The 26824-nt window shown below is 36.1% G+C and overlaps 1 protein-coding gene across 5 annotated transcripts in view; it reads left to right on the plus strand.

Moving 5' to 3' along the window:
• CCDC88A (coiled-coil domain containing 88A) overlaps positions 1 to 26824 on the plus strand; it is a 155162-nt gene that overhangs the window by 28983 nt on the left and 99355 nt on the right. For all 5 annotated transcript variants that reach the window (XM_066378244.1, XM_066378245.1, XM_066378246.1 and 2 more), the window contains exons 3-5: positions 5143 to 5251; positions 17411 to 17480; positions 20770 to 20828. In XM_066378244.1, coding sequence (XP_066234341.1) covers positions 5143 to 5251; positions 17411 to 17480; positions 20770 to 20828 — 238 coding nt within the window. The remainder of the gene's footprint in view (positions 1 to 5142; positions 5252 to 17410; positions 17481 to 20769; positions 20829 to 26824) is intronic.

Raw genomic sequence — 26824 nt, forward strand, 5'->3', positions numbered from 1 at the left:
CACTATTCTGTTGGCTTTCCTTATGAGTCTACTAGATCATAAAAATCCCCTTAAATTCCATGTAATTATAGCAAAGATTTGTAAACACAAAGCACCACAGTTTTAATAATAGGCTGCCAAAAACTTTTATTTTCTTATCTTTGAGATACCTGTTGAATATGATACTAATTTTAGGTGTTGAAGTACTTGTCTATAAATTTTTCAACATGCTTTCTCTAGCTTATCTAAATTGTACTTTACACTTTTCCCCAAATTCCGAAAATAATTTGATCTGTTATCCTTAGTATATAAAAACTAAACACTTTCCTCTCTTTATGTTCAGACTTGTCTTAATTTGTTACAAACTGGCTTTCTCAAAGTGAGAAAACTTAAAATTTAGAAATGATTTTTTTTTTGTTTTTTTTTTTTTTTGTTTTTTGTATTTTTCTGAAGCTGGAATCGGGGAGAGACAGAGTCAGACAGACTCCCGCATGCGCCCAACCGGGATCCAGCCGGCACGCCCACCAGGGGGCGATGCTCTGCCCCTACGGGGCTTAGCTCTGTCGCGACCAGAGCCACTCCAGTGCCTGGGGCAGAGGCCAAGGAGCCATCCCTAGCGCCCGGGCCATCTTTGCTCCAATGGAGCCTCGGCTTCGGGAGGAGAAGAGAGGGGGAGGGGTGGAGAAGCAGATGGGTGCTTCTCCTGTGTGCCCTGGCCGGGAATCGAACCCAGGACTTCTGCACGCCAGGCTGACGCTCTACCACTGAGCCAACCGGCCAGGGCCTTTTTTTGTTTTTTTTTAGAAATAAGTTCTTTTTACAAAAATTTTTTTGAAAGATTTTGAGGAAACCAAAATTGTAAATTCTTAACTTGCTAATTCTTAGAAGAGCTTTAGGCAAAGGAGACCTCAAGGCTTTTTGGCAACTGAATAGATTTCAAAATATTGTTTGAGCAATGTTGGACATAAGATTTAAAAAGAAACTTTAAACTTTAGTTTTAAAAAATCACTTTAAAGAACATAAGCTTGGTAACAGCCCTTAAAGGACAAAAATAATATTTACTATGTAAAATTTTTAAAAGTAGAAATGAGCCTGACCAAGTGGTGGTGCAGTGGATAGGGCATAAACCTTAGCGTTTGGCTTGAGTGTGGGCTCACCAGCTTGAGCACAGGCTCGCTGCTTGAGCATGGGATTATAGACATGACCTCACGGTTGCTGGTTTAAGCCCAGAGGTCGCTGGCTTGAGCCCAAGGCCACTAGCTTGAGCAAGGTGACTGGCTCAGCTGAAGCCACCAGGTCATGCACGTATGAGAAAGCAATCAATGAACAACTAAAGTGCCACAACTATGAGTTGACGCTCCTCATCTCTTTCCCCCTTACTGTCTGTCTCTCTCTCTCTCTTAAAAACAAAAGTAGGGCCCTGGCCGGTTGGCTCAGCAGTAGAGCGTCGGCCTAGCGTGCGGAGGACCCGGGTTCGATTCCCGGCCAGGGCACACAGGAGAAGCGCCCATTTGCTTCTCCACCCCTCCGCTGCGCTTTCCTCTCTGTCTCTCTCTTCCCCTCCCGCAGCCAAGGCTCCATTGGAGCAAAGATGGCCCAGGCGCTGGGGATGGCTCCTTGGCCTCTGCCCCAGGCGCTAGAGTGGCTCTGGTCACAACATGGCGACGCCCAGGATGGGCAGAGCATCGCCCCCTGGTGGGCAGAGCGTCGCCCCTGGTAGGTGTGCCGGGTGGATCCCGGTCGGGCGCATGCGGGAGTCTGTCTGACTGTCTCTCCCTGTTTCCAGCTTCAGAAAAATGAAAAAAAACAAACAAACAAACAAAAAAAACAAACAAAAGTAGGAATGAAATCACACATGCTTATTAGAATATTAGACCTCCATCCCAAAGTATAATCCAAATTATATATAGTGTCATGTAATAATGTGTTTGTACTCTAAATTTATACAGTTCTTTTTAGTTTCTATACATTTTCAGTTATAATATTGAAATCTTAAAAATTTACTGTGAGAATTAAATATCTAGGTTTATGATAAAATACCACTAATGAACTGAATGGAGAAAGGAAATGAATCTTCTTTAGTTTGTATTGTGAAAACAATTAGGACTATGCTTAAAAAATATAATAAAAACATTTATTATACATAGGTTTTATAGAAAACATTGCTCAAACCTTTTTCTATCAGTCTTTGTTTTATTGAATGATTCTGTAAGAGAAAAGGCTGATAGAGAGTAAATAAAAAGAAACTAAGATCTTAGGCAAATTATTACTTTGGACTTTGATTTTATGATTTATAGTGAAATTAGATAATCTCTGAAGTATTTTTTTAGGTCTAGATATCACCAGTGTATTAATAGATATTCATGATGAGAAGTATGAAAGGGGCTTCAAATTTAGAGCTAAGAAACTAGAAATAAAAAGATGTAAGAAGGTTACAAAGGAAAATTAGAGAATGTCTATGATTGCAAATGAAATTTCCATAACTCTAGGTCAGGGGTCCCCAAACTACGGCCCGGCCTGCAGGCCACATGCGGCCCCCTGAGGCCATTTATCCGCCCCCGATGCACTTCCGGAAGGGGTACCTCTTTCATTGGTGGTCAGTGAGAGGAGCACCATTTCATTAGCCAAAAGCAGGCCCATAGTTCCCATTGAAATACTGGTCAGTTTGTTGATTTAAATTTACTTGTTCTTTATTTTAAATATTGTATTTGTCCCCGTTTTGTTTTTTTACTTTAAAATAAGATATGTGCAGTGTGCATAGGGATTTGTTCATAGTTTTTTTTTTATAGTCCGGCCCTCCAACAGTCTGAGGGACAGTGAATTGGCCCCCTGTGTAAAAAGTTTGGGGACCCCTGCTCTAGGTAGTATACCTAACATTTTTGTTATTAGGGTGTTCTTACTTTCTTCTCTCAACTCAGGTATATTTTTCTATACAATGGTAGCTTGACTTAAGCTTTCATACATTAAGTAATATGGCCACATTAGGTACTCAGTATTTGTTTTACTTACTAAAAGTATACCTGAGCTCATTTTATAAAACAAGATTTCCCTTCAGCTCTCTGGGTTTTTACAAGACTTCCTGACCATGTGGCTGTTTGTCTTTCTCTGCCATGACACATGGTCTGACCTTTGTGGTACAGCCTCCTTCATTTTGTTAGTAACTAGTTCTGGTTGATGCTTTTACCTCAGAGACCCACTTTTCCAGTTATACTCTTGTTTGCCTTGGGCTGTTCATTATTTCCCTGGCACTCAGCGTAAGTCAGTCACAGTCCAGAGGGTCTTCCTTCTATATGTTTGGGTGAGGCTGAATTTTCTTCATATACGTGAGCCAGACTAATAACAAACAATAGATTAAATGCAGAAGTAAAGATGAGCATCAACCTGTTTTTAAAAATTAAACGAAGTGTTAAAGATTTGTAAAAATAGGAAAACAATGTCTCTATCCTCACTATTTTTTTAAAGTTAAAATTTTTATTTTTAAAGATATTTAAACTGTACATAGTAATGATTTGATACACGTATACATTCTGAAAGGATTCCCACCATCTTGTTAATTAATGCATCTATTACCTCACATTTTTACCTTTAGTGTGTGTGTGTGAACATTTAAGTTCCAGTCTTAGCACATTTCAATTATATAATACAGTTTTATCAACTATTGTTATCATGTTTTACATTAGATCTTCAGACTTTATTCGTGTTAAAACAGAGGTTTGTACCCTTTTACCAACCTCTTTCTATTTCCTTCGGCCCCTGGCAACTACTTCTCTGTTTTCAGTGTGAGTTTTTTTAGATTTTACATATAGGTGAGAACAGAGTATTTTTCTGTCTCTGACTTACTCCATTTAGCATAATACCGTCAAGATCCATCCATGTTGTTGCAAATGGCAGGATTTCCTTCTTTTTCATGGTTGAATAGTGTGTGTGTGTGTGTGTGTGTGTATCAGATCTTGATTCATTTATCTGTTGATGTACACTTAGGTTGTTTTCATATCTTGGTTATTGTAAATAATGCTGCAGTGAACATGGAAGTGTAAATATTTTTTTGAGATTCTGTTTTCTTTTCCTTTGCTTTATATACCCAGAAGTGGGATTGCTGGGTTATACAGTAGTTTTATTTTTAATTTTTTGAGGATCCTCCATAGTGATTAAACAAATTTACATTCACATCAACAGTGCATAAAAGGTTCCCTCTTTTTCACATGCTCACTAACACTTGTTATCTCTTGTCTTTTGATGATAGCCATTTTAATAGATATGAGGCAATATCTCATTGTAGTTTTGATTTGTATTTCCCTGATGATTAGTTATGTTGAGCACCTTTTCATGTACCTATTAGCCATTTGTATGTCTTCTTTGGAAAAATGACTGTTCAGTTTCTTTGCCCATTTTTAAAACGGATTGTTTGGATTTTTGCTGTTGGGTTGTATGAGTTCTTTATACATTTTGAATATTAATTCCTTAATAGGTATATGATTTGCATATATTTTTTTGTCATTTCATGGGTTTGCTGAAAGAAGCTTTTAAGTTTGATGTAGTCATTATGCTTGTTTATTTGCCTTTGTTACCTTTGCTTTGGGTGTGATTGATTTTGTCATTCTTAATCATGGCCTGTATTTCTTCTTCAGTTTCTTCTACTACAGAATCGCTAAACCCTTTGCTTTCATTAAATCTACGAAGATTACCCAAGATAAAAGTATTAACCTTTGTCATCACTGCATTCTTTAATTTCCCTGGGATGTTGCCTATTTACATATAGTCTTCATTATCCAATGAGAAAATACAGCATTTATTGGTTACTAGCCCATAGTTTATATTCTTGATTTAAGTAAATTTTGGGTGATGGAATATATATATTCGAGGAAATAAGAGGTTCTTTATGCCAGGAAGTTGTAGAGATAAAATTAGAATGAAGAGCAACATTTGACTTAATGTTTCAAATTTATTTTGCTACTGTCTTAGAAATTTCAGATGCATTTTTATTAATTAGAAGCAGAGAATATGTTTTTAAAAAATCATCTGTCCTTTGAATCATCTCTCTTCATACAGATGAATGTAAGCTTTGTTTAAAGAAAAAATGTATTATATGATTTTTTAAGTCATCTATAGGTTGATAGATATATTTCAGTATAATTTTAAAGTATTAAAAATTTTTTTTTTCAGTAATCCTAAATCGGAGAGTCAGAGAGTAAATAAAAAAGTCAACAATGATGCCTCGCTTAGAATTCATAATCTGTCCATCTTGGTGAGACAGATAAAAGTTTATTATCAGGTAAGTGAGTTTTCTTTTTCATCTAGTATTTTAATAACTGCTTGCATATTCACATTTTTGTGTTATTTAGTATCAATCACCTAACATATTAAATGCTTATTATATGCCAGGTACTGGTCTGTTTGCTGGAGTTAAAATGGTAATAACAGTCTGTTTTTATGCGGTATTGTGATACAAGCAAGCACTTCATTATTATCTGATTTTACAAGTAATTATTATATTTATGAATTTTTAAAACTAGTTCCCAGTTTTCCTGAGAATTTGAGTAGTGCAATACTTGGTTAGCCTGAAGAGTGTACTTCTTATTCTTTTATTTAAATATGAGCATTCTCAAAGTTATCAATATACCTCTAAGCATCGCTATAGCTGCATCACACACAAATTTTAGTATATTGTATTACTTAAATATTTATTTCTATGAATTTTCTAATTTTTGTTATGATTTCTTATTCACTTATGAATTATTTAGAAGTACGTATGCTTTTTAGATTTCCAAACATGGTATTTTTCAAGTAATCTGTTGATTTTTGATCAAAGAATATGGTTTGTATAATACTGATTTCTTTTTGACACTTGTTATAAATTACTTGGTTTGGCCTAGTATGTTGTTAGTTTTTTATTCAAGTTCCATATGTGCTTGCAAAAGATGTGTACTCTGTTTGGGTGCAAAGTCAGAGGAAGCTTGTTTGTTAATTGTATTGTTGAAACCTTTTGCAGCCTGATTAGTTTTGTCTCTTGATCTGTCAGTTACTGAGAAAGATGACCTGAAATCTCCCATTATGATGACAGATTTGTCAAGTCTTCCTTTGTACACTATAAAATTATGTTATAGGGTGCAAATGATTTTAAAATTGTTTAGTTATTTGAAGAATTATACCATTTATCAGTAATTGTTTCTGCATATTTTTTTCTCTCCTTGTTTAAAAGTGTTTCACTGTACATCTGTTTTAATAGAGGCCACTCTCAAAAGAATACCTTTCATATAGTATTTACCATAGCAAAGGCTAAAATTAATCAGTGTCTGTGTTCTTTTATGAATAGTACTATGACCTTAGAATGCTTTAGCTCTAGTCATTTCCCCTTTCACTCTTAAGCTGTTACTGTCTGGTGTTTTTATTTTTTTTAATCTTGTAAATTAGATACTGAAAATACTGTCAAATAAAATAAATTCAGTGTTCTTTTAGGTCAAGCTACATGTTTTCCTTTTCATTCCCCCTCTGATGGTTTTTTTTTTCTATCTCAGACCTGCCTCTGGGATCATTTTCTTACTGACGTATATCCTTTAAATGTTTGTTTGTAGAGGGTTTGTTGATAATCAAGTTTCTCAGTGTTTATTTGCCTGAAAATGCTTTTATTTTACTGCTATTCTTTAAAATTTTGTTGGGTTAACAATTTTCCATCAGTGTTTTCCAGATTTTATTTTTAATCTTTGAGTTTTTTATTGTTCTGGAGTAGTCAGCTATTCATCTAATTTTTGTTCTTAGGTTAAACGTTTGTTTTTCTTTCCTGGATGCTAATTTTGTATCTTCTAATACTGGCTTTTTCCTATACTATTATCTGGCATACTTCAATTATTTCTATTACATCTATAGTAGGCTTTCTTACTCTGTCCTCCATGTTCTTTTTTTTTTTTTTAAGTCTTTATTTTTTATTTATTTATTACAGAGACAGAGTGAGTCAGAGCGAGGGATAGACAGGGACAGACAGACAGGAACGGAGAGAGATGAGAAGCATCAATCATTAGTTTTTCATTGCGCTTGCAACACCTTAGTTGTTCATTGATTGCTTTCTCATATGTGCCTTGACCGTGGGCCTTCAGCAGACTGAGTAACCCCTTGTTGGACCCAGCGACCTTGGGTTCAAGCTGGTAGACTTTTGCTCAAACCAGATGAGCTCATGCTCAAGTTGGCGACCTCGGGGTCTCGAACCTGGGTTCTCTGCATCCCAGTCCCACACTCTATCCACTGCGCCACTGCCTGGTCAGGCTGTCCTCCATGTTCTTAAACTTTATATTATCAATCTTGTGCTACATGCTGAGAATTTTTTGAGGACTCTCTTCCCAGTTTGTTAATTTACCCTGCAAATTTGTCAAATCTCTATTTAACCACTTAATTCTTTTTTTAAAATTTTTATTAATTTTAATGGGGTGACATCAATAAATCAGGGTACATATATTCAAAGAAAACGTGTCCAGGTTATCTTGTCATTCAATTCTGTTGCATACCCATTACCTTAAGTCAGATTGTCCTCCGTCACCTTCTATCTAGTTTTCTTTGTGCCCCTCCCCCTCCCCTTCTTCCTTTCCCTCCTTCCCTCCCCCCACCCCCCGTAACCACTCCACTCTTGTCTATGACTCTTAGTCTCGTTTTTATGTCCCACCAATGTATGGAATCCTGCAGTTCTTGTTTTTTTCTGATTTACTTATTTCACTCTGTATAATGTTATCAAGATCACACCATTTTGTTGTAAGTGATCCGATGTCATCATTTCTTATGGCTGAATAGTATACCATGGTGTATATGTGCCACATCTTCTTTATCCAGTCTTCTATTTTTTTCTTTACAGTGATTAAAGCCTTTAAGCAAACTCTTGGCCAATACAGCAAGAATCCATAGTAAAAAAAAGAGTAGTGTCCTTAACATGTTCACCAAGTCCAAGTTGGCCCCAACACCATGCCAAATCCCTGAAAAATGCAACCCAACCCCCATTCAGTCTGTTAGTAGCTGTCACAAGGAGCAGGAGTCCAGGAAAAGTCCGCATGGCCCTGGAATTGTTGTCACAATTCTATACTTTGCAGCTCATGTCCAAGTCCCAATGACTGCTGCTTCTAGCTGGTAATGATTCAGATAGACTGGAAAAGCCATCTGCAGCATGTGTGGAGATGGAGCTTCTGTTCTCCTCTGCCTGGAGAGATGAGACCAGGGTGCTTTTCCCTGGAGCTCTGCGACTGTGGCTTGGTAAAGAGAACCTTGGGATACACTAAGCTGGGTGGCAAAGGTAGATTCATAATAGAAGTTGGCAAAAGGGGGAAAGAGAGCTCTAAATTAGGAGTAGGTCCCAGCCTGAAATTTGAGTGGGGCATTGAGGTAGGAGGAATAAAGGAAACACTATATATTAAACAAAGCAGCAGAAAATAGGACTATCAACACCCACAACAGAGATCTTCGAGGGAGGAATAAAAAACCTGACTATTCAGGCAAGACATAGTTAAGTGGCCCTTGTGCAAATGAGATCAGTTCACCTGCTTCTTGGAAGAAATACTCTAGGTTTGTCCACAGTGTCGTAGATGGGGCCGATGGCCCTGGGCACCTTCAGCCTTCAGTGGCAAACCCCAGCATTCTGGGCAAGGTTAGGTCATAGGTGGCTGGAGCAGGGCTGGAAGAGACTGAACCCTCTCTTAGAGGAGCGAGGGGGAAGCCTACCTTCCAGTGTCCCTGTTCCACTTAATTCTTGACCCTAAATAGTTATATTTAATTTCTAGAAGTTGTGTTTGATTAGTTTTACATTTGGTTTTTTTAAAAAATTTGTTTATTAGTCATTCTTTTAGTTCTTTCATTTTTTTTTTAGAAATTTAAAATGTTCTATTTTAGATTTTATGTCTGGTAATTCCAAAATCTGAAACCAGATCTGTAGGGATCTGAATCTGCCCTATATATTCTGTTTGCTGTTTCTCATGCTGATTGGTGGTGGCAGTGGTGTTTGTGTGTGTGTTGTGTGTTTTAATTGTGAGTTCATATTTTGGGGAGGAAGTTTATCTGTGGGAATACTTTCGTGTCTAGGCCAAGTATGCATTGCTTCAGAGAAGATTTGTTTCTTTTTGTGCAGCTAACCCAGAACCACTTTTAGTTTATTTTAAGCAGCTTTATATTATTTTAGAAGCAATACTTGTATACTATAGAAAACTAGAAAAGTGTAAAATATGAACAGTTCCAGTGCCTTAATAAAAATTACCACATTAGTGCCTGAATATATATACATACTTCTGGATCTCATTTTCTGCAGCTGTGGGTATGTAAGTGATACATTTATTTGTTCATATATATATGTATATGTTTTTAGTTGGGACTACATTATTGCACATCCTAAGAGAAACAATCTTCCTCAATATCTACCAAAGGCTAAGAAAAACAGCTTTTTCCTTGCCTGCCTTTACAGGGTTCAGTTTTTTTGTTATTTAACTGAGAATTGTCTTTTTAGTTTCTTCTGAGTTCAGTCATATATTTTTAAAGATTTTAAAAAAATCATTCAGAATTTTTGTATTCCTTTTTTCCTTTCTAATATTGAGTACTCTTTGTTGCCAGAAATAAAAATCTATACTAGATTTTTAAGGAACATTTTATCTTTTTATTTTTCCATTGATTTTTGAGAGAGAGAAAGGGAAAGAAAGGGGTGGGAATAAAAAGAGATAGAGAGAAGCTTCAACTTGTTTTTCCATTTAGTTGTGTGCTCACTGGTTGCTTTTCGTATGTGCCCTGACCAGGGATTGAACCCTGTGACTTGGCGTGCTAGGATGATACTCAAGCCACTGAGCCACCCATCTAGGGCCCTTTAAGTCCAAATGTTATAATTGCCAAGGTAATATTAACAATTTGACTTTTCTTGATTTCACTGTTTTTTAGCTACATCTGTAAATATTTCATTAACATTTGCTGGATGACCGTTTATATCCTTTTCTTTTTGTTAATCTAAGTTTGAATACCAGTGGACTAATTTAGGGCTGAAAGTGATTGAATATTGTAACATTTTGTCAATACTGTTTCAGATATTTAAAACATATAATATTACTGAGGGTTGAAATTTCCCTTATATGCAGTAGTGGGATTCAGCAGGTTTGCACTGGTTCGGGAGAACTGATACTTAATTTTTTGTTGAGTTCAGCGAAGTGGTTGTTAAAAGGGCACTTTTAATCAGGGCTCTCTCTAAGGTGGGTACCTGGGCAGACATTCAACATGGAAATCACAAATTTACATTCCTCACTCTTTGTTAACCTTCATCTGCGTAACAGCATATTCTAAGCGCCCATAGTAATGTTCATTCCATCCATAGGTGAAAAAAAATTTGATGGAACTATGCTTATAATATTTATTTATTTCATAAAACTCATTATACCTTTGATGAAATACTACATTTTAATTCCCTCGCATTTGTTACTTTAGTAAACAAACAAAATGTAAAGAGAAAAAGTAACAACCAACCAGGAGGTGACAAGCTGTCATTTGTTTGAGCTTTGTGTTATGCCCAAAATTCCCCTGAGTTATGAGTATTGCTTAATATTTTTTCATAACTGTTTTTAAACTTAGAATGTAATCTAGTTTTGTGTACCTCTTTTATTGTTCTTAAGTATTAAATGCATGAAATAATAAAATACCTTTTGGTATATCATTTTTTTATACTTGAAACGGTCATTCGGGCAGAGAACCGGTTGTTAATCCCACCACTGCTTGTACCACTTTCCTGTGCTCTTCCTTTAGAAATAGTTTATTAAACCATCTCTGTCTGTCCCTGTGCTTCATATTCTTAGATAAAACGTTTCTAAGGCACTTGTGAAGTATCTTTAGAAATAGTTCAACCATCTTATGTACAGGAATAATTTGACTTATAAAATTATTTTTTATTCTCATGTATGTAACCAAGATAGATAAACATGGCCTGCTTTAATATGACAGGTTTCAAGGTAACATTGTCCCAGTCAGTGCAGTTCTTGTTACTTGTTCAATTACCTGTCTTCGGAAAAATTGGATTTTCCCCAAAAGTCTTTCTTAGGCTGTTAATTTGTATCTTAATATACCTGTCAGAAAAAATATTTGATGTAAAATATTTGAGTGTATTTTGATTATTCTGATCCAAAAAATGAGAGTGAATGTGGTTATGTTAAAATTCACAAGTATAGGCCCTGTCTGGTTGGCTCAGTGGTAGAGTGTTGGCCCATTGTGTGGAAGTCCCAGGTTTAATTCCCAGTCAGGGCACACAGGAGAAGCGCCCATCTGCTTCTCCACCCCTCCCCTTTTCGCTTCTTTCTTCTCTCTCTCTTCTCCTCCCCTCCTGCAGCTATGGCTCTATTGGAGTGAGTTAGCCCCGGGCGCTGAGGATGACTTCATAGCCTCTGCCTCAGGTGCTAAAAAATGGCTCTGGTTGTAGCGGAGCAAGGGTCCCAGATGTGCATAGCATCGTCCCCTAGTGGGCTTGCCAGGTGGATCCCGGTTGGTGCGCATGCAGGATTCTGTCACTGCTCCCCCTCCTCTCACTAAAAAAAAATAATTCACAAGTATATGTCTTCAGTTTTTTTTTTTAATGGCTTGGCAGACATTAAAGTCATCTTGCAAAAATGATTCCTAGGGGGAAAGAAAAATTGGTGGAATACCCTGACATGATTTTTTAGTGGGGGGAGTTATTTCAGTGTATATTTTCAGTAATGATAGGTTAATTTAAGTGCAAGTATTCTTCTTTTGTTTTTATTTTAATGACTTAGAATATGTAAAAGCTAAGGAAAAATGATAATGTAATGTCATTGAGATTTCTTCTCTGCTCCTCCAGCTTTTATTGAATGCCAAGGCATTGGTGAGTAGCACAGATTTTGTCCCTATTCTCATGGAATTTATGGTTCCAGTAGAGGGATAATAGAAAAGTAAATAAATGAAATAATTTTGATTGTGATAAAAAATGACAATGAAGTAGTAATATGGGCTCTTCAGAGAAGTAAATGCTAGAGAGATAATAGACAAGACAGTGAATAAAATAATTTTGATTGTGAGATATAAGGACAATGTGAGAGGTCTTGAGATAACTAACTGGTAATATTGGAGTATTGGAAAGGTTTTTTTTTGTTGTTTTTTTGAAGTTGGAAACGGGGAGGCAGTCAGACAGACTCCTGCATGCACTGGACCAGGATCCACCCAGCAGGCCCACCAGGGGGCGATGCTCTGCCCATCTGGGGCGTTGCTCTGTTGCAACCAGAGCCATTCTAGTGCCTGAGGCAGAAGCCATAGAGCCATCCTCAGCGCCCAGGCCAACTTTGCTCCAATGGAGCCTTGTCTGTGGGAGGGGAAGAAAGAGACAGAGAGGAAGGAGAGGGGGAGGGGTGGAGAAGCAGATGGGCGCTTCTCCTATGTGCCCTGGCCGGGAATCAAACCCAGGACTCCTGCACGCCAGGCCGACACTCTACCACTGAGCCAACCGGCCAGGGCTGGAAAGTTTTTTAAATGTACACTTTGTTATGTTCAAGTGGAAATAGTGTGCAAGGAACAATCTTAATCCAGTTTTAGAACCACCAGCAGCTATTGTTTGGTATGACTGCACTGGCTGCATTTAAATAAGTATTTACAATGTACAAACTTTCTTACAATGCTTTAGCAACATAAATTTTAATTCACAGAAGCTTGCATATCAATAAAAATGTTTTTTGGCCCTGGCTGGTTGGCTCAGTGGTAGAGTGTCAGCCCAGTGTGTGAATGTTCTGGGTTCAATTCCCGATCAGGGCACACAGGAGAACTAACCATCTTCTTCTTCACCCCTCCCTCTTCCTTCCCACCCCCTTCCTCTCCTGCAGCCATGGCTCAGCCGGTTTGAGTGCATCGGCCCTGGGTGCTGAGGATGGCTCTGTGGAGGCCTCAATATTAGGTGCTAAAAATAGCTGGATTGTGAGCAAGGCCCCATTGGGGAGTTGCCAGGTGGATCCCAGTCAGGGCGCATATGGGAGTCTATTTCCCCTCCTCTTACTTGGAAAAAGAAGGGAAAAATAAGAATAAAAATGTTTTTTATATAGCCAACTAAAAAATACAGTTGATACACCATTTTTATAGAAAGGTAATACAAAATCAACTAAAACTAATAGGAATGAAATTACTTGTAATATCTTTCAAAGCACCTCGACTGTAATTTTTCTATTAAAATAATCTCTGCCATTTCTGTCTTGTTTTGTCTTTTTCTTTTTGTTAAGTATTGCCATTCTCCAAATCTTTCTGGACTGTCTTCATACCATGGTGAAATTTCTGCCTATTCAGGGAAATTTTGCTTTAATGGTCTGAAAACTTTCTCAGATTCTTTATATTTGAATATTTGCATACATTTAAAAATTGCCACTTTCTCCTTATTTCCACTTCCACCAAAACTTCTCATTCCCTGCTTTATTTTTACCATTAGCATTTATCACTGAAAACATTTTCTTATTTTCTATTTGCCCCTGCTAAAATGTGAATTCCATGAGATCAAAGATATTTGTTTGTTCATTGCTGTATTTCCAGTGTCCAGAACAATGTCTGGCAGATAATAAACATGCAATAAATATTTGTTGAATGAATGCCTATCCTGATTTTCTTAAAACTTTATATTCTTTCAATTGTATTGATAAAATTTTCTTTCTGTATACATTTTTTATAGGTTTCTTATCATTTTTGTAACAAAATATCTTCACTAGTTCATATATTAATACATATCATTCTTCACCCATCAGTTAATTTGTTCCTTCTTTTTAACAAAGTCATATTTATCTTGGGCTTATTTATGTATTATTTTTCCATTTTTTTCAGTATCTTAAATATAAACATTTTGAGAGCTAAGTGAAGTCTGGAAAATCTGAGGATGATATAATAGAACTTACACAATAGCAATCAGTTTTTGTAGCCTCTGGTCTCTTTTATATCTTGTCTATATTAAAAAAATTTTTTTTATTGATTTGAGAGAGAGAAAGAGAGAAACATCTATTAGTGTTCCACATATTTATGCTTTCATTGGTTGATTCTTGTTTGTGCCCTGACTGGGGATCAAATCCACAAGCTTGGTGTATGGGATGTAATGTTACTTGTAAGATTGGAAATAGGAGACAAGGATTTTTTTTTTAATGTAGCTAGACTCCTTGAAGAACCATTAGAAATGGAGGTTTTAGAAAAATTTGAGTTTTTTACATTTGTATAATTTTTATCTGCCTTACCTAATATTAGTACTGGCAGATATAACTTAAAATCAACACTTGGAAATAAAGTAAAATTTTTTTCCTCATAAATTTCAATATTTAATGAACTTTATAATTTTTTAAGACAATACTTTTATTTCACTACCTACCTTTCCCAACAAATGTCACGTACATGGTAAACCACGGAGCCAAAATTTAAGCTTAGGTATTCCAACTCAACCAGACTATGCTATATTAGGCATTTATAGTCTACTATACTAGAATACATTTTGAGATACATGGAAGTAAGTAAGTTACAATGTAGCAGTTTACTATAGCAATTTGCATGGTCCAAATATAATCGACTTCATAGTGTAATGGTCAAGCCATATTAACCGAGGTCATTGATAATGCCATATGGTGAAAGGAAATATGAGATTGCTTTCATCTTGTGGAAAGACTGAATTAGCATAAAAGCATTGAGTAACAAGAGTTGGCAGGAATTGGGAGCCAGCTGAGGAAGAGTGTGGAGGAAAAGCGGTAGCAGACCATATTGAAGATTTCTGTCTACTTGGATAGTTTCCTTATAACAGTGTAATGTTATAGCACAGATTAATAAATTGCCTTGAAAATATAAATTGATGTTTTCTAGTGGATTCATCAATTTTGACTCATGTTACACCAAAATAAGTGTTGCAAATGAGAATTATCTGAAGTTGAGATAAAGTTTTCTTTCTAATAATTCCGGATTAGTTAAAATTTAAAGCCTCTCTTTATGAGAGTGAATTTAAATGTTCTTTATTCTGTCTTAGATGATCTTCACTAAATGGGTTGTAAACAAAACAGTGATTGCTTTTTTATATATATTTTATTTATGATTTCTTTTAATATGTTCAGTGATAGTCCTGATAATTTTGCTTCAAGGCAAGTGAAATAAATATTAAAATTAGAAATTTATTTCTTTAAGTTCATTAGTCTGTTACATAGCTATAGCATGTTCTGTTTTGAGATAACTTGCTTTTAACTGGAAAATTCATTTATTAAATATCCAAACTTGGAGGATCAACCCTTGGAGGAAGTGATTTTAGCAATTTTTTGCGTTTTTTTTAAGTGAGAGAAGAGATAGTGAGACAGACCTGCATGCGCTCCAACTGGGCTCCACCCAGCAACCCCTACCTGGGGCCAGTGCTCAAATCAACCAAGCTATTTTCAGCACCTAAGGCTGAGGCTGACGCTCAGACCAACTGAGCTATCCTCAGCTCCCAGAGTCGACACTTGAAACAATCAAGTCACTGGCTGCAGGAGAGGAAGAGGGAGAGAAGGGGTAGAGGGGCAGTGAGGCAGATGGTCACTTCTCTTGTGTGCCCTGACGGGGAATTGAACCTGAAACATTCATACACTGGGCAAGTGCTCTGTCCACTTTGCCAACCAGCCAAGGCCTTTTTGCTCTTTTCTTTTCTTTTCTTTTCTTTTCTTTTCTTTTCTTTTCTTTTCTTTTCTTTTCTTTTCTTTTCTTTCTCTTTCCTTTCATCTTATTGTATTTTTCTGAAGTAAGAAGCAGGGAGGCAGAGAGACAAATTCCCTCATTCACCCAACCGGGATCCACCTGGCAAGCCCACTAGGGGGTGATGCTCTGCCCATCTGGGCCGTTGCTCCGTTGCAACCAGAGCCATTCTAGTGCCTGAGGCAGAGGCCATGGAGCCATCTTCAGTGCCTGGGCAAACTTTGTTCCAATGGAGCCTTGGCTGCAGGAAGGGAAGAGAGAAATAGAGAGGAGAGGGGAAGGAAAGGGTGGAGAAGCAGATTGGCGCTTCTCCTGTGTTCCCTGACTGGGAATTGAACCCTGGACATCCACACGCCAGGCCAATGCTCTATTACTGAGCCAACTTGCCAGGGCCAGCATATTCTTAATATTCTTGCTTGTATATCTAACACAATGCTGAGTATGTACTTTAATTTAAATGTATGCATATTTTTGGTGATAGCTGTTTAAACAGGTTATAAAATAATGTAGAAGAAAAACAATTAAAACTTTTTAATATATATTTATAAAGAATTATGCATAAAAGATTCTAGTTAGCTGCTGGTGTCATGCTATACAATGGGTATGGAAAATGCTTTTATGAATTTAGAATTATACATCTTTAAAAAGCAATATAAGTTAACTTACAGTTATTTCCTTCCCCATCATACTATTTTAAGTTAAGAATGATTCAGAAGAATTGAATATTCCTCAGGTACTGGCTGTGTCTGAATATGTAGTTAAGGCCAAATTGTAAAGACACTCAGTTATTTCTGTAATCTTGCAAAGATTCAGTAACATGACACCCATCAATCATGTGGTCTAATTCATCCCAGGCCTTTTGTAGCATGTTATTTTTAGTGGTTGAAAAGAAAAACATGATGTGTTTCTTCATTTCCTCACAGAAAAGCTAGTATAAACAGAAGGTACATTTTCATAAATTACCTAAAATGAGTAATTTGAAAGCATCCAGAACTTTCTGAGTCATTGTGTACATTCAGAGTATATATTCTTTTTAAAACTTTTAATTTTTCAAATATAGTTTACTTTCAATATTATTTTGTATTGGTCTCAGGTGTACAGCATAATAATTAGACATCACTAACAGAGTGACCCCCCTGATATTTCTAGTATCCACCTGGTACCATATATAGTTATTGCAAAATATCATTGACTATATTGCCTGTGCTCTACTCATGAATATATTTTTGTCACTAAAATTTTTACAGAAGTCGAAGTAAAACATCTATTGTAGATAGAGGAGAAAAATGATTCACTGAGGAAGAGCTCACTTTCATGAAATAATTGTAAGAGAGGATTTTGAATAAAGTAACTAGCTTTCTTAGTTTTAATATTGGTTGATATTTCTAGTTCCCTAGAGAAGTAACAAAAAAACCCAAATGAGTAACACATGCTTAATCTTTTATTGTAAAATGTTGTTTAATTAACACCTAAAAATCGGATTTCCAAATAAATACTAAATCAGTTCAACTTGATACTTTTATTTTGTGGACATTTGATAAGTCTTAATGATTTAAGTCTATTTTATATTATAATTTTAGTATTTACCTCATTAACTTAAAGTCAAGAAAGGTTTAAAACCTTAGATTTCTTTTCACTTTATCTTAAAGCACTCTTTAAGTGCAGTACAGCATACCTGCAGAGAAAGGCACAAACCCTAAGGTATAGCTTGCTGAGTACCTAGTTAGCATTGCCCATAGAATAATAACCTTTGGGTATCTTTTTACAGGAGACTTTGCAGCAATTGATCATGATGTCATTGCCAAATATCTTAATCATTGGCAAAAACCCCTTTTCTGGTAAGTATGAACATTAGCGTAATGTGATAAAAAAAAGTCTTTTCTGGTATAATACTAGAATGCTTACCCAGATCTTGCTTATTTACATCAACAGACTAGATTTTTCATGACTCCACAGGGAGCGTTGGAGGTGATACTCCTTTTTATAGAGAAAAAATAAACTCAATATTTGTAGGTTGTAGAGGAGATTAGACATACATTTTACATTAAGTCTGGTGTTTTTCCGACTGTACTGAACTGATACTTTTCTGTGATGAGTTCTGTGTTTAGTGTCTCACTCATTAGTAACAATGATAGAGGATGATGTAGCTTTAGGCTTCAAGGAACATAACCTTGGAGAAGAAGTGATTTTGAAATAATTTCTTGGTTTCTTTTTATATATCTGCTATCTACTATTGCCGGATTTTTTGAATCTAAGGTTTTACTGATTGATATGTTATAATTTATAAATATAAATTACTTCTGAACAGAAATATGAGAAGGAGTTTCTTATATAATTTTAATTATTTTTTTTCAAAAGTTTCTGCACTTTACTAGATTTTAAATGTGACATGTTTAGAGTTTTAATTTTTGAATAATTGGGGAAATTAGCAACTACCTAACCATTTCAAACAGTGGATTTATTCTAACAGGCTACATGTAACCCAAATAAAGTGCATCTTCTCCAAACCCTACCCCACCCTCAGTCTAAATAAACAAAAATAGAACCAAAATAAAAACTAAAATCAAGAACTTTTTATTGAAGAAACTACCAATTACATCGGGTGAATTAGGACTTTAGACAGTCTTTATAGAGATATTCTGGATATTTGATTATACAAATAAAAAATGAAAAAATTTTTTGTATATAGAAATTTTTACATGCATTTAGTAACTATTTACCTGGTAGGGACCAAGAACATAAAACAAATGGTATGTGCTCTGGTGGACTTTGTTTTTGGTAAGAGATAGATTATTGGGAAGTCATACAAAATTGGTATGAGCCTGACCAGGTGGTGGCACAGTGGATAGAACATTGGTCTGGGATGCTGAGGACCCAGGTTTGAAACCCTGAGGTTGCAGGCTCGAGCATGGGCTCTCCAGCTTGAGCGCGGGATCACTGGCTTCAGCATGGGATTATAGATATGATCCCATGGTCTCTGGCTTGAGCCCAAAGGTTGCTGGCTTGAGTCCAAGGTCTCTGGCTTGAGTAAGGGGTCACTTGCTTGACTGGAGCCCCCCAGTCAAGGCACATAGGAGGAAACAATCAATGAACAACTAAGGTGCCATAACTATGAGTTGATGCTTCTCATCTCTCTCCCTACCTGTCTGTCTCACTTAAAAAAAAAGAAAAGAATGGGTATGAAATAGAGATATGAAAAATATTAAGGCATATAAAATATGGAGCTATTACTTACTCTGAAAGTTGGCAGATTAGTGAGGTTTGGGAACCATTGGTGGTTAGGTCAGAGAAGACTACGCAGAGGTTACAGCTGTGTGAAAGATTGTGAATAGGAAGTGGAGGGATGAAGGAGAAAGGAATAAAAACAGGCAGAGGGAGTAAAAGAAGTTAAGACAGTTTTATATGTATTTTTATTTGGGGAAAGGTGATTAGTGTGGCTCACAAAGTAGTTTGTTTCATGAAGAGTAGGAGGAAATGTTTGAAAAGATTTGAACTTTATTGTAGACAGATTGGCCTCATGGTGAAATTCTGGCCTAAAGAATTCACTTTTTTTGTTAGCTGAATGTTTATTTTATTTTATTTTATTATTATTTTTTTTTTTGAGAGAGAGAGAGATTGAGAGAGAGGGACAGACAGGGACCGACAGAAAGGAAGAGAGATGAGAAGCATCAACTTGTAGTTGCCTCACCTTAGTTGTTCATTGATTGTTTTCTCATACCTACCTTGACCACGAGGCTCCAGCTGAGCCAGTGACCTTTTGCTCAAGCCAGCCACCTTTGGGCCCAAGTCAGTGACCATAGGGTCATGTCTATGATCCCATGCTCAAGCCGGTGAACCCGTGCTCAAGCTGGATGATCCCATGCTCAAACCAGTGACCTCAGGGTTTCAAACCTGGGTCCTCAGCATCCTAGGCAATGCTCTACTCACTGTGCCACTGCCCGGGCAGCCTATTTTATTGCTTCTTAATTTAAAAATATACTTGCCCCATGAAGGACCTCTCCCTCCTCATGGCCCCACTGCTTCCCCCCACCTTGCCTTCCCGGCTGACCGTTTTAAAAAAATCTGAATGAATTGGAGAACAAATGTGCTCTCCAGTTCTATTACAGACCATTGCTTTTATCCAGCTTGTTATATATACTTATTTTACCAATTTTGCTGTGACTGACAATTGTTGGTTGATTGTTTTTTGCAAGAGAGAGAGACAGAGCAGGGAGAAAGATTAGAAGCATCAACTTGTGTCACTTTTAGTTGTTCGTTGATTGCTTCTCCTATGTGCCTTGACAGGGGTAAGCCCATGACCTCTTGCTCTAGCCATGGAACTTGGGCTAGTCAAAAGCCATTTAAATTTTACTGATAGATGAATCATGTAAGATGTGTTTTAGAAAGAAAACAACAATAGGCCTAAAAGAAACCAGACCTATTAAGAACCATTCTAGCTGACTTTGTGGCATATTCCTATATCAGCAGTTCTTAATTTACTGCACTGGTGTAGTATAATCACTTATGGAAAAGTAGTGGATTTATAGTTGGCATACTTTATTGCACAGAGCCCTAAAGCCTGGTTCATCTATTCTGTAGCCCTTCAAAATTGAGATCCTTGCACATTTCTTCTGTTACTATGTTGTGCATACACAGAGCTGTTATTTTGAATTCTCCACTATACTTGTATTCTTAACCTTCAGTCAAATTGTTGTGAATATTACCTCTAGTAGTGCTTCTATCAATGAGGAAAAGAATTGATCTAAAGTAAAATGTTGCCTGACCAGGCGGTAGCGCAGTGGATACAGCGTTGGACTGGGATGTGGAGGACCCAGGTTCGAGACCCTGAGGTCGCCAGCTTGAGCGCGGGCTCAGCTGGTTTGAGAAAGGCTCACTAGCTTGAGCCCAAAGTCGCTGGCTTGAACAAGGGGTCACTCAGTCTGCTGTAACCCCCCAGCCAAGGCACATATGAGAAATCAATCAATGAACAACTAAGGAGCCTCAATGAAGAATTGATGTTTCTCATCTCTCTTCCTTTCTGTCTGTCCCTCTCTCTGACTCTCTCTGTCTCTGCCATAAATAAATAAATAAATAAATAAATAAATAAATAAAGTAAAATGTTATACTTAGTTATTGTTCTTATTTCAGAACAAGGCACAGAAGAAGTTAAAAAGTTGCTTTTACTTTTACTGGGTTGTGCAGTGCAGGTAAGTTAAAAGTTTCTTCATACTTCATTTTGATAACTACATGTTTTTTCAGACTCTAGTCTTTGAAAGACTTAAAGTATGGGCCATTGGTTTTCAAAGTCTATCTTAAGAGATTTTAAATAACTGTATAACCTCCTAAGGATATTTTCAAGAAATGGACTTGTTCTGTTATTTTATTTCAAACTTTAGTTATATTACCAGATAATCATATCGTTTTAAATCTTTAATTATTCTTTTCTTTTTCTGAGGCTTCTAATGGCCCCAAGTATTTTCAAGTTTCCTTGGAGGTACCCCTTAAAAGCCTCTTTTAAAACATCCTTATGATTAATGTTGCATATATGTGTGTAATTGAAGGGAACTGGGAATAACAATATGAAGGAGGCAGAAATTATGAAAAATGTTTAAGTCTGGTTATTGTTATATTGCCTTTTTAATCAATGACTGTAATAATAATAACAGCAATGATTTATAGGTATACCACCTTGTGTCTCTTTTCAGATAAGGAAATTGGTGTTCTAATTAGGATAATATTTAAGTTATCCAAATTAAAATACTTGTGAGAGTCAAAAAGCGTAGTACTAACAATTACAGTGAATCCTGATTGGTGGTGGCACAGTGGATAGTTCAGAATCCCAATGTAGCTGGCTCAGCTCTTCAGCGTGGGGTTAGCTGGCTTGAGTGGGGAATCATCCACACATCCCACAGTTCACCAGCTTGAGCCCAAAGGTAACTGGCGTGAAAAGCCCAAGGTCACTGGCTTGAGCAACGGGATACTGGCTCAGCCCCAGTGAAGGCTCTTAGGAAAAGCTTAATTACAACTAAAATGAAAGCAACTTTGAGTTGATGTTTCTCCCTCTCTCTCTCTCTCCATATCTCCATATCCCCCTTTCTCCACTCTCTCAGAAGTAATCAGTGCACAACTAAAGTGAAAGCAACTATGATGTGATGCTTCTTACCTTTTCTCTCCCTTCCTGTCTCTTTTACCCTCTCAAAATAAAAAAATTACAGTGAAACTGCATGTATAAACTGGGACTGCCCTAGACAAAAAAAGATGGTCACTCTAGATCAGGGTGCATTGTTAGTAGGCCAAAGAGTTGAGATTCCTCTTAGGTCTGACTTTTCCTTTAATCAGCCATTGTTTAGATGAGTCACCACAATGTTACTTTAAGCTATCTTAATTCTTTGTTGAATGAGGTATTTGTAAACCAATAATGTGACTACTAGTAATGTTATATGTATATATGCCAGAAATTATATATTCAAAGGAGTATAGGCTTTTAGAGCTGACTGCTTGGGAGCTGTGTATATAATGTATGTTATTAAAGTTTCATACTGTGTAATCTGCTATAAGTATTTACTTCATAATTGATTACATCTTAAATACAGTTGTTTGTAGTCATTGCTCTTCGAATTTGGTCATCAGATTCTGAGTTAGAAACAGCCCTAAATTATTTACATACAGCCTTTGTATAATGTATTTGCTTTTAAAAATACCCTCTGTTGGTGAATGTGATGTAAATTTAGATAACATAGTGACATCATACATTTGGTTGTTACTTCCTATAACTAGTTGGTTGTTATTGCTGGTTATTAAACCTGACAGTGGGAATGGAGCAGAACCAAGGACTTTTTAATGAACAGTTCATGGAAAGCCTAAAATATTAAGGAAACCTTCATTGTTACCACCTGTAAAAGCAACAAAAGATTCTAAAATCTAACCTGCTTCTCCCTACCTTACATTTTCTATAACTCAAATGATAGTATCCCAGATGCTGGAAAATGAAAAGAATGGCATGGAAATAATGTTCCTTTTTCCAATCAGCTAAATAAAATATTTGATAAGTTAACCAACCCAGTGGGTATTTCCTAAAGAAATTTACCAAGACTGTTTTACATTTGAATGACTGTTGATGTTCATGTCATTTTACTTTATTACTGAAATAAAGCAGTGCTATGTAATGGGCCTATTAATAAAAAATAATTAAGCCATACTAGAAATCACTCATTGTAGCGTTAGATATGTACATTTCTTCTTACAGAATTAAATCTTCATAAAGCAAAATAATATATACATAGACTTACCCTTGTAAGGATCCTGCCTCCAAACTAAAATAGTTTACATTATGTTAGCATGCAGTTAAAACAAGGAGGTTGTCTAGCATGTTGAGTATTCTTTTCCTTTTTTTTTAAGAGAAAGACTACAGGAAGGGAGAGAGATGAGAAGCATCAGCTCGTAGTTGTGGCACTTTAGTTGTTCCTTGATTGCTTTTTATACATGCCTTGCCCAGAGGGCTCCAGCTGAGTCAGTGACCCCTTGCTCAAGCCAATGACCTTGAGCTTTAGGGCAGCAACCTTGAGGCTCAAGCCAGTGACCATAGTGTCCTGTTGATAATCCCACATTCAAGCTAGATAATCCATGCTTAAGCAGGTGATGTTAGGGGTTCGAGGGCTGAGTAGTTGTTTCAGTAGTGATGCCACAGTGGGAGATCTATCATGGAAGGAGGAAAGGTCCAATTTTGGAAAAAAAATAATGTATTTAAAAAATGTTAAAGACCTAAGCAGTGGTATATACATACACTGGAATATTCCTCGGCCATAAAAAAAAAGAAATGAAGTCTTACCATTTGTGACAGCATGGATAGATCTTGAGGGTATTATGCTAAGTGAGATAAGTCAGAGAAAAGCACTTATGTGGAATATAATGAACAAAATAAATGAAAAAATAATTGAAACAGACTCATAGACACAAACAGTAGACTGAGGGTTGTCGGAGGGCAGGGGTGCTGGGGGACAGAATGAAAAAGATAAAGGGATTAAGAAGTACAACTTGGTAGTTACGAAATAGTCACAGAGATGTAAATTATAGCACAGGGAATGTAGTCAATGATATTGTAATAATATGTATATTGCCAGGTAGGTACTGAAAATATCAGGGATACTTTGTGAAGTATGTGACTGTCAAATTACTATGCTGTAGACCTGAAACTAATACAAAATAATATTGAATGTATATTATAATTGAAAAGAAAAAGATTTTATTATTAATTTATGTTGCACATCCTTTATAGCAATAAAATTAAATGTAAATGTTAAAAATAAAATGTTAACGATCTGATTTTTTTAAATGCACACTATATACCAGGCACAGTAGTAAAGGACAGCACAGGGATTTAAAAAAAAATTACAAAGTCAAGGAGTTTAAATTTTAGAGGCAAACACACGAAACATTAACAGTATGAGGTGATAATTACCATAATACAACATACATTGGTGCTCAGATGAAGTGTTTTTGTAAGTCTGCTTGTAGTGTCAAGGAATGCCTCCCTAAGAAGGTAATCAGTGAAATGAGAGCAAAGATATTGAGATAGCAGCTTGTCAGGGAACAGCAAGTGTGGCTGGAGTGTATCATGCATAGAATGCAACATGCGTGGGGGCAAGTGGCAAGAGAATAGACTGGAGAATTGCCAGGGATTGGGTCACAAATGACTGTATTTGCCATAGTAAGATTGAGTTTAGATTTCATCCTATAGGTATTTTGGAGCCACTAATACTAATGATATCAAATGTTTAATAATAAAAATTTTCTGGCAGTCTTCAATTGTGACTGTATGGACAGTTAGAAGTCTTTGTTGATACTAAAGAGCCAAAAATGTACTTTAGGACAAGAACCAATCAGGCAACAAGTATTGTTTGAGCGCTTTCTAGGATATAATCTGTTATTACAGAAAACCTGTTTATCTAGTAGTTGAACAGGTTAAAATTATAACATTTAGTATAATATATGTGTCATAAATGTTTTTTCACATCAGGATCAGTTTTATGTGTTTATACTTGTGATTTATAGGTAGACATATTAAATTAAACTTCACCAGTATGATATACTAGAGTCCAAGAACTCAGTGGGCCACATGTTAGAAGATGTTATAGTCACAAAAAGAATAGAAAAGGAAACAAGCATTAGGGAATGGAAAATTTTTATTCTTTTAAGGAAAAACTTATGAAATTCTTCAATAGGAAATAGCATTCCAAAACAGTGAAATTAGCTATTATTTAAAGATCTTAACCTCACAGAATAAATTATGATTCAGATTTTTTTATTCTTGATTATACATAAATATAAGCCACAAAATGGCTTGGAATATGAACAGAATTATTCAAGGTGTTTTTATTATTGACTAAACCAGTGTAGTTTCTCCAGAATCTTTTTTAATGGATATGACAAGTCTCCTAAACCTCTTCTGAGCATCAGTTAGAATTTTCACAGATGTATATAGCTCTGCATCCCACCCCTTGAGGTAGTTGAGAGATTCCCAAGCAAAATCATCCTATTGAGAAAGAAAAAAATTTGCTGTGTATGTTGTTTGGAAATTATAAAGACCATTAAAATTCACCTTTTTTCTGCAAAACTTGGGGTTTATATCAGTGCTGGCTATTCAGTATCCAAAAATATTAATTTTGGACTTTGGTCAGGTTGAATAGTGCTGAAAGTAACTGTGTATTAAATGTGGTTAGAATTAAAATTTTGACTTTTATGTGTAAATCTTAAGCAATTCTAACATTAGTGTTTGATTCAGAAAACAAAATCTTTTGATTTTGTGCAGCTTAAGAGCTACAATCTCTTGTTTTCTTACCAGTTACCAGTAAACCACCTTAAATATTTGCATTTTAGAACATTAATTATTGTGTTACATTTTTGGGAAATAAAGCAAGACATAACTTTTAGCCAGTGCATTTTTTTCTGATGTTACATCTTAATTTTTATTACTTTTAATTGTAGAAAATATATATATAACATGAAATTTATTGCTTAACAAATTTTTAATTGTGCAGTTCACTACCATGGAGTATATTCATGTTTTTCTGTAACTATCACCAATATCCATCCCGGGAACTCTTCTTATCTTCCAAAACTGAAACTTCTTTACTTTTTAAACAATTAACTCCTGAACTCGTTTGCCCCAGCTTTTGGCAACCACCATTTCCCTTTTTGTGTGTATGAATTTTATTACTTTACAACCTCATATAATAGAATTATATAGTGTTTGTTCTTCTGTAACTGACTTATTTCACTTAGAATAATGTCTTTAAGATTCATTCATGCTGTAGCATGTCAGAATTTTCTTTCTTTTAAGAATGAATAATATTTTGTTGTGTATAACACATTTTGTTTATTCATTTATTCATTGATAGACACTTGGGTTGCTTCCACTTTTTTAGCTATTATTGTTAATAATGCTTTTAATGAACATATATATAGAAATAGCTATTTGAGTCCTTGATTCCAGTTCTTTTGGTGTATATCCAGAAGTGGAATTGTTGGATCAAATATTAATTCTATTTAAAATGTTTTTAAGAACGGCCATATTGTTTTCTCATAGTGTCTTTACCATTTTACCTCCCAACCAACAGTACACAAGGGTTCCAATTTCCGCATAACCTTGCCAACATTTATTATTTTCTGTTTGGTTGCTTTTTTTGGTAATAGCCATTTTTTAAGGAAACTTGTTCTATTTTTATTGCTTTTTGTGGCTCATTTTGGTCTTACTTTGATAGAACTAAGATCTATTCAGTCATTAGTGTTTTATTTATTTATTTATTTATTTATTTTGACAGAGACAGAGAGAGAGGGACAGATAGGGACAGATGGGAAGGGAGAGAGATGAGAAGCATCAGTTTTCATTGCAGCTCCTTAGTTGTTCAGTGATTGCTTTCTCATATATGCCTTGATGGGCTGGGGACTACAGCAGAGCGAGTGACCCCTTGCTCAAGCCAGTGACCTTTGAGCTCAATCCAGGGACCATGGGGTCATGTCTAGGATCCCAGGTCTAGGATCTCAAGCCACAACCCCTCACTTAAGCTGGTGAGCCCGTGCTCCAGCCAGATGAGCCTGTGCTCAAGCCGGCAACCTCAGGGTTTTGAACCTGGGTCCTCCACATCCCAGTCCAAAGCTCTTATCTACTGTACAACCGCCTGGTCAGGCAGTGTTTTTATTCTTT

Source organism: Saccopteryx leptura, chromosome 3, assembly GCF_036850995.1.
Source record: "Saccopteryx leptura isolate mSacLep1 chromosome 3, mSacLep1_pri_phased_curated, whole genome shotgun sequence".
NCBI lineage: Eukaryota > Metazoa > Chordata > Mammalia > Chiroptera > Emballonuridae > Saccopteryx > Saccopteryx leptura.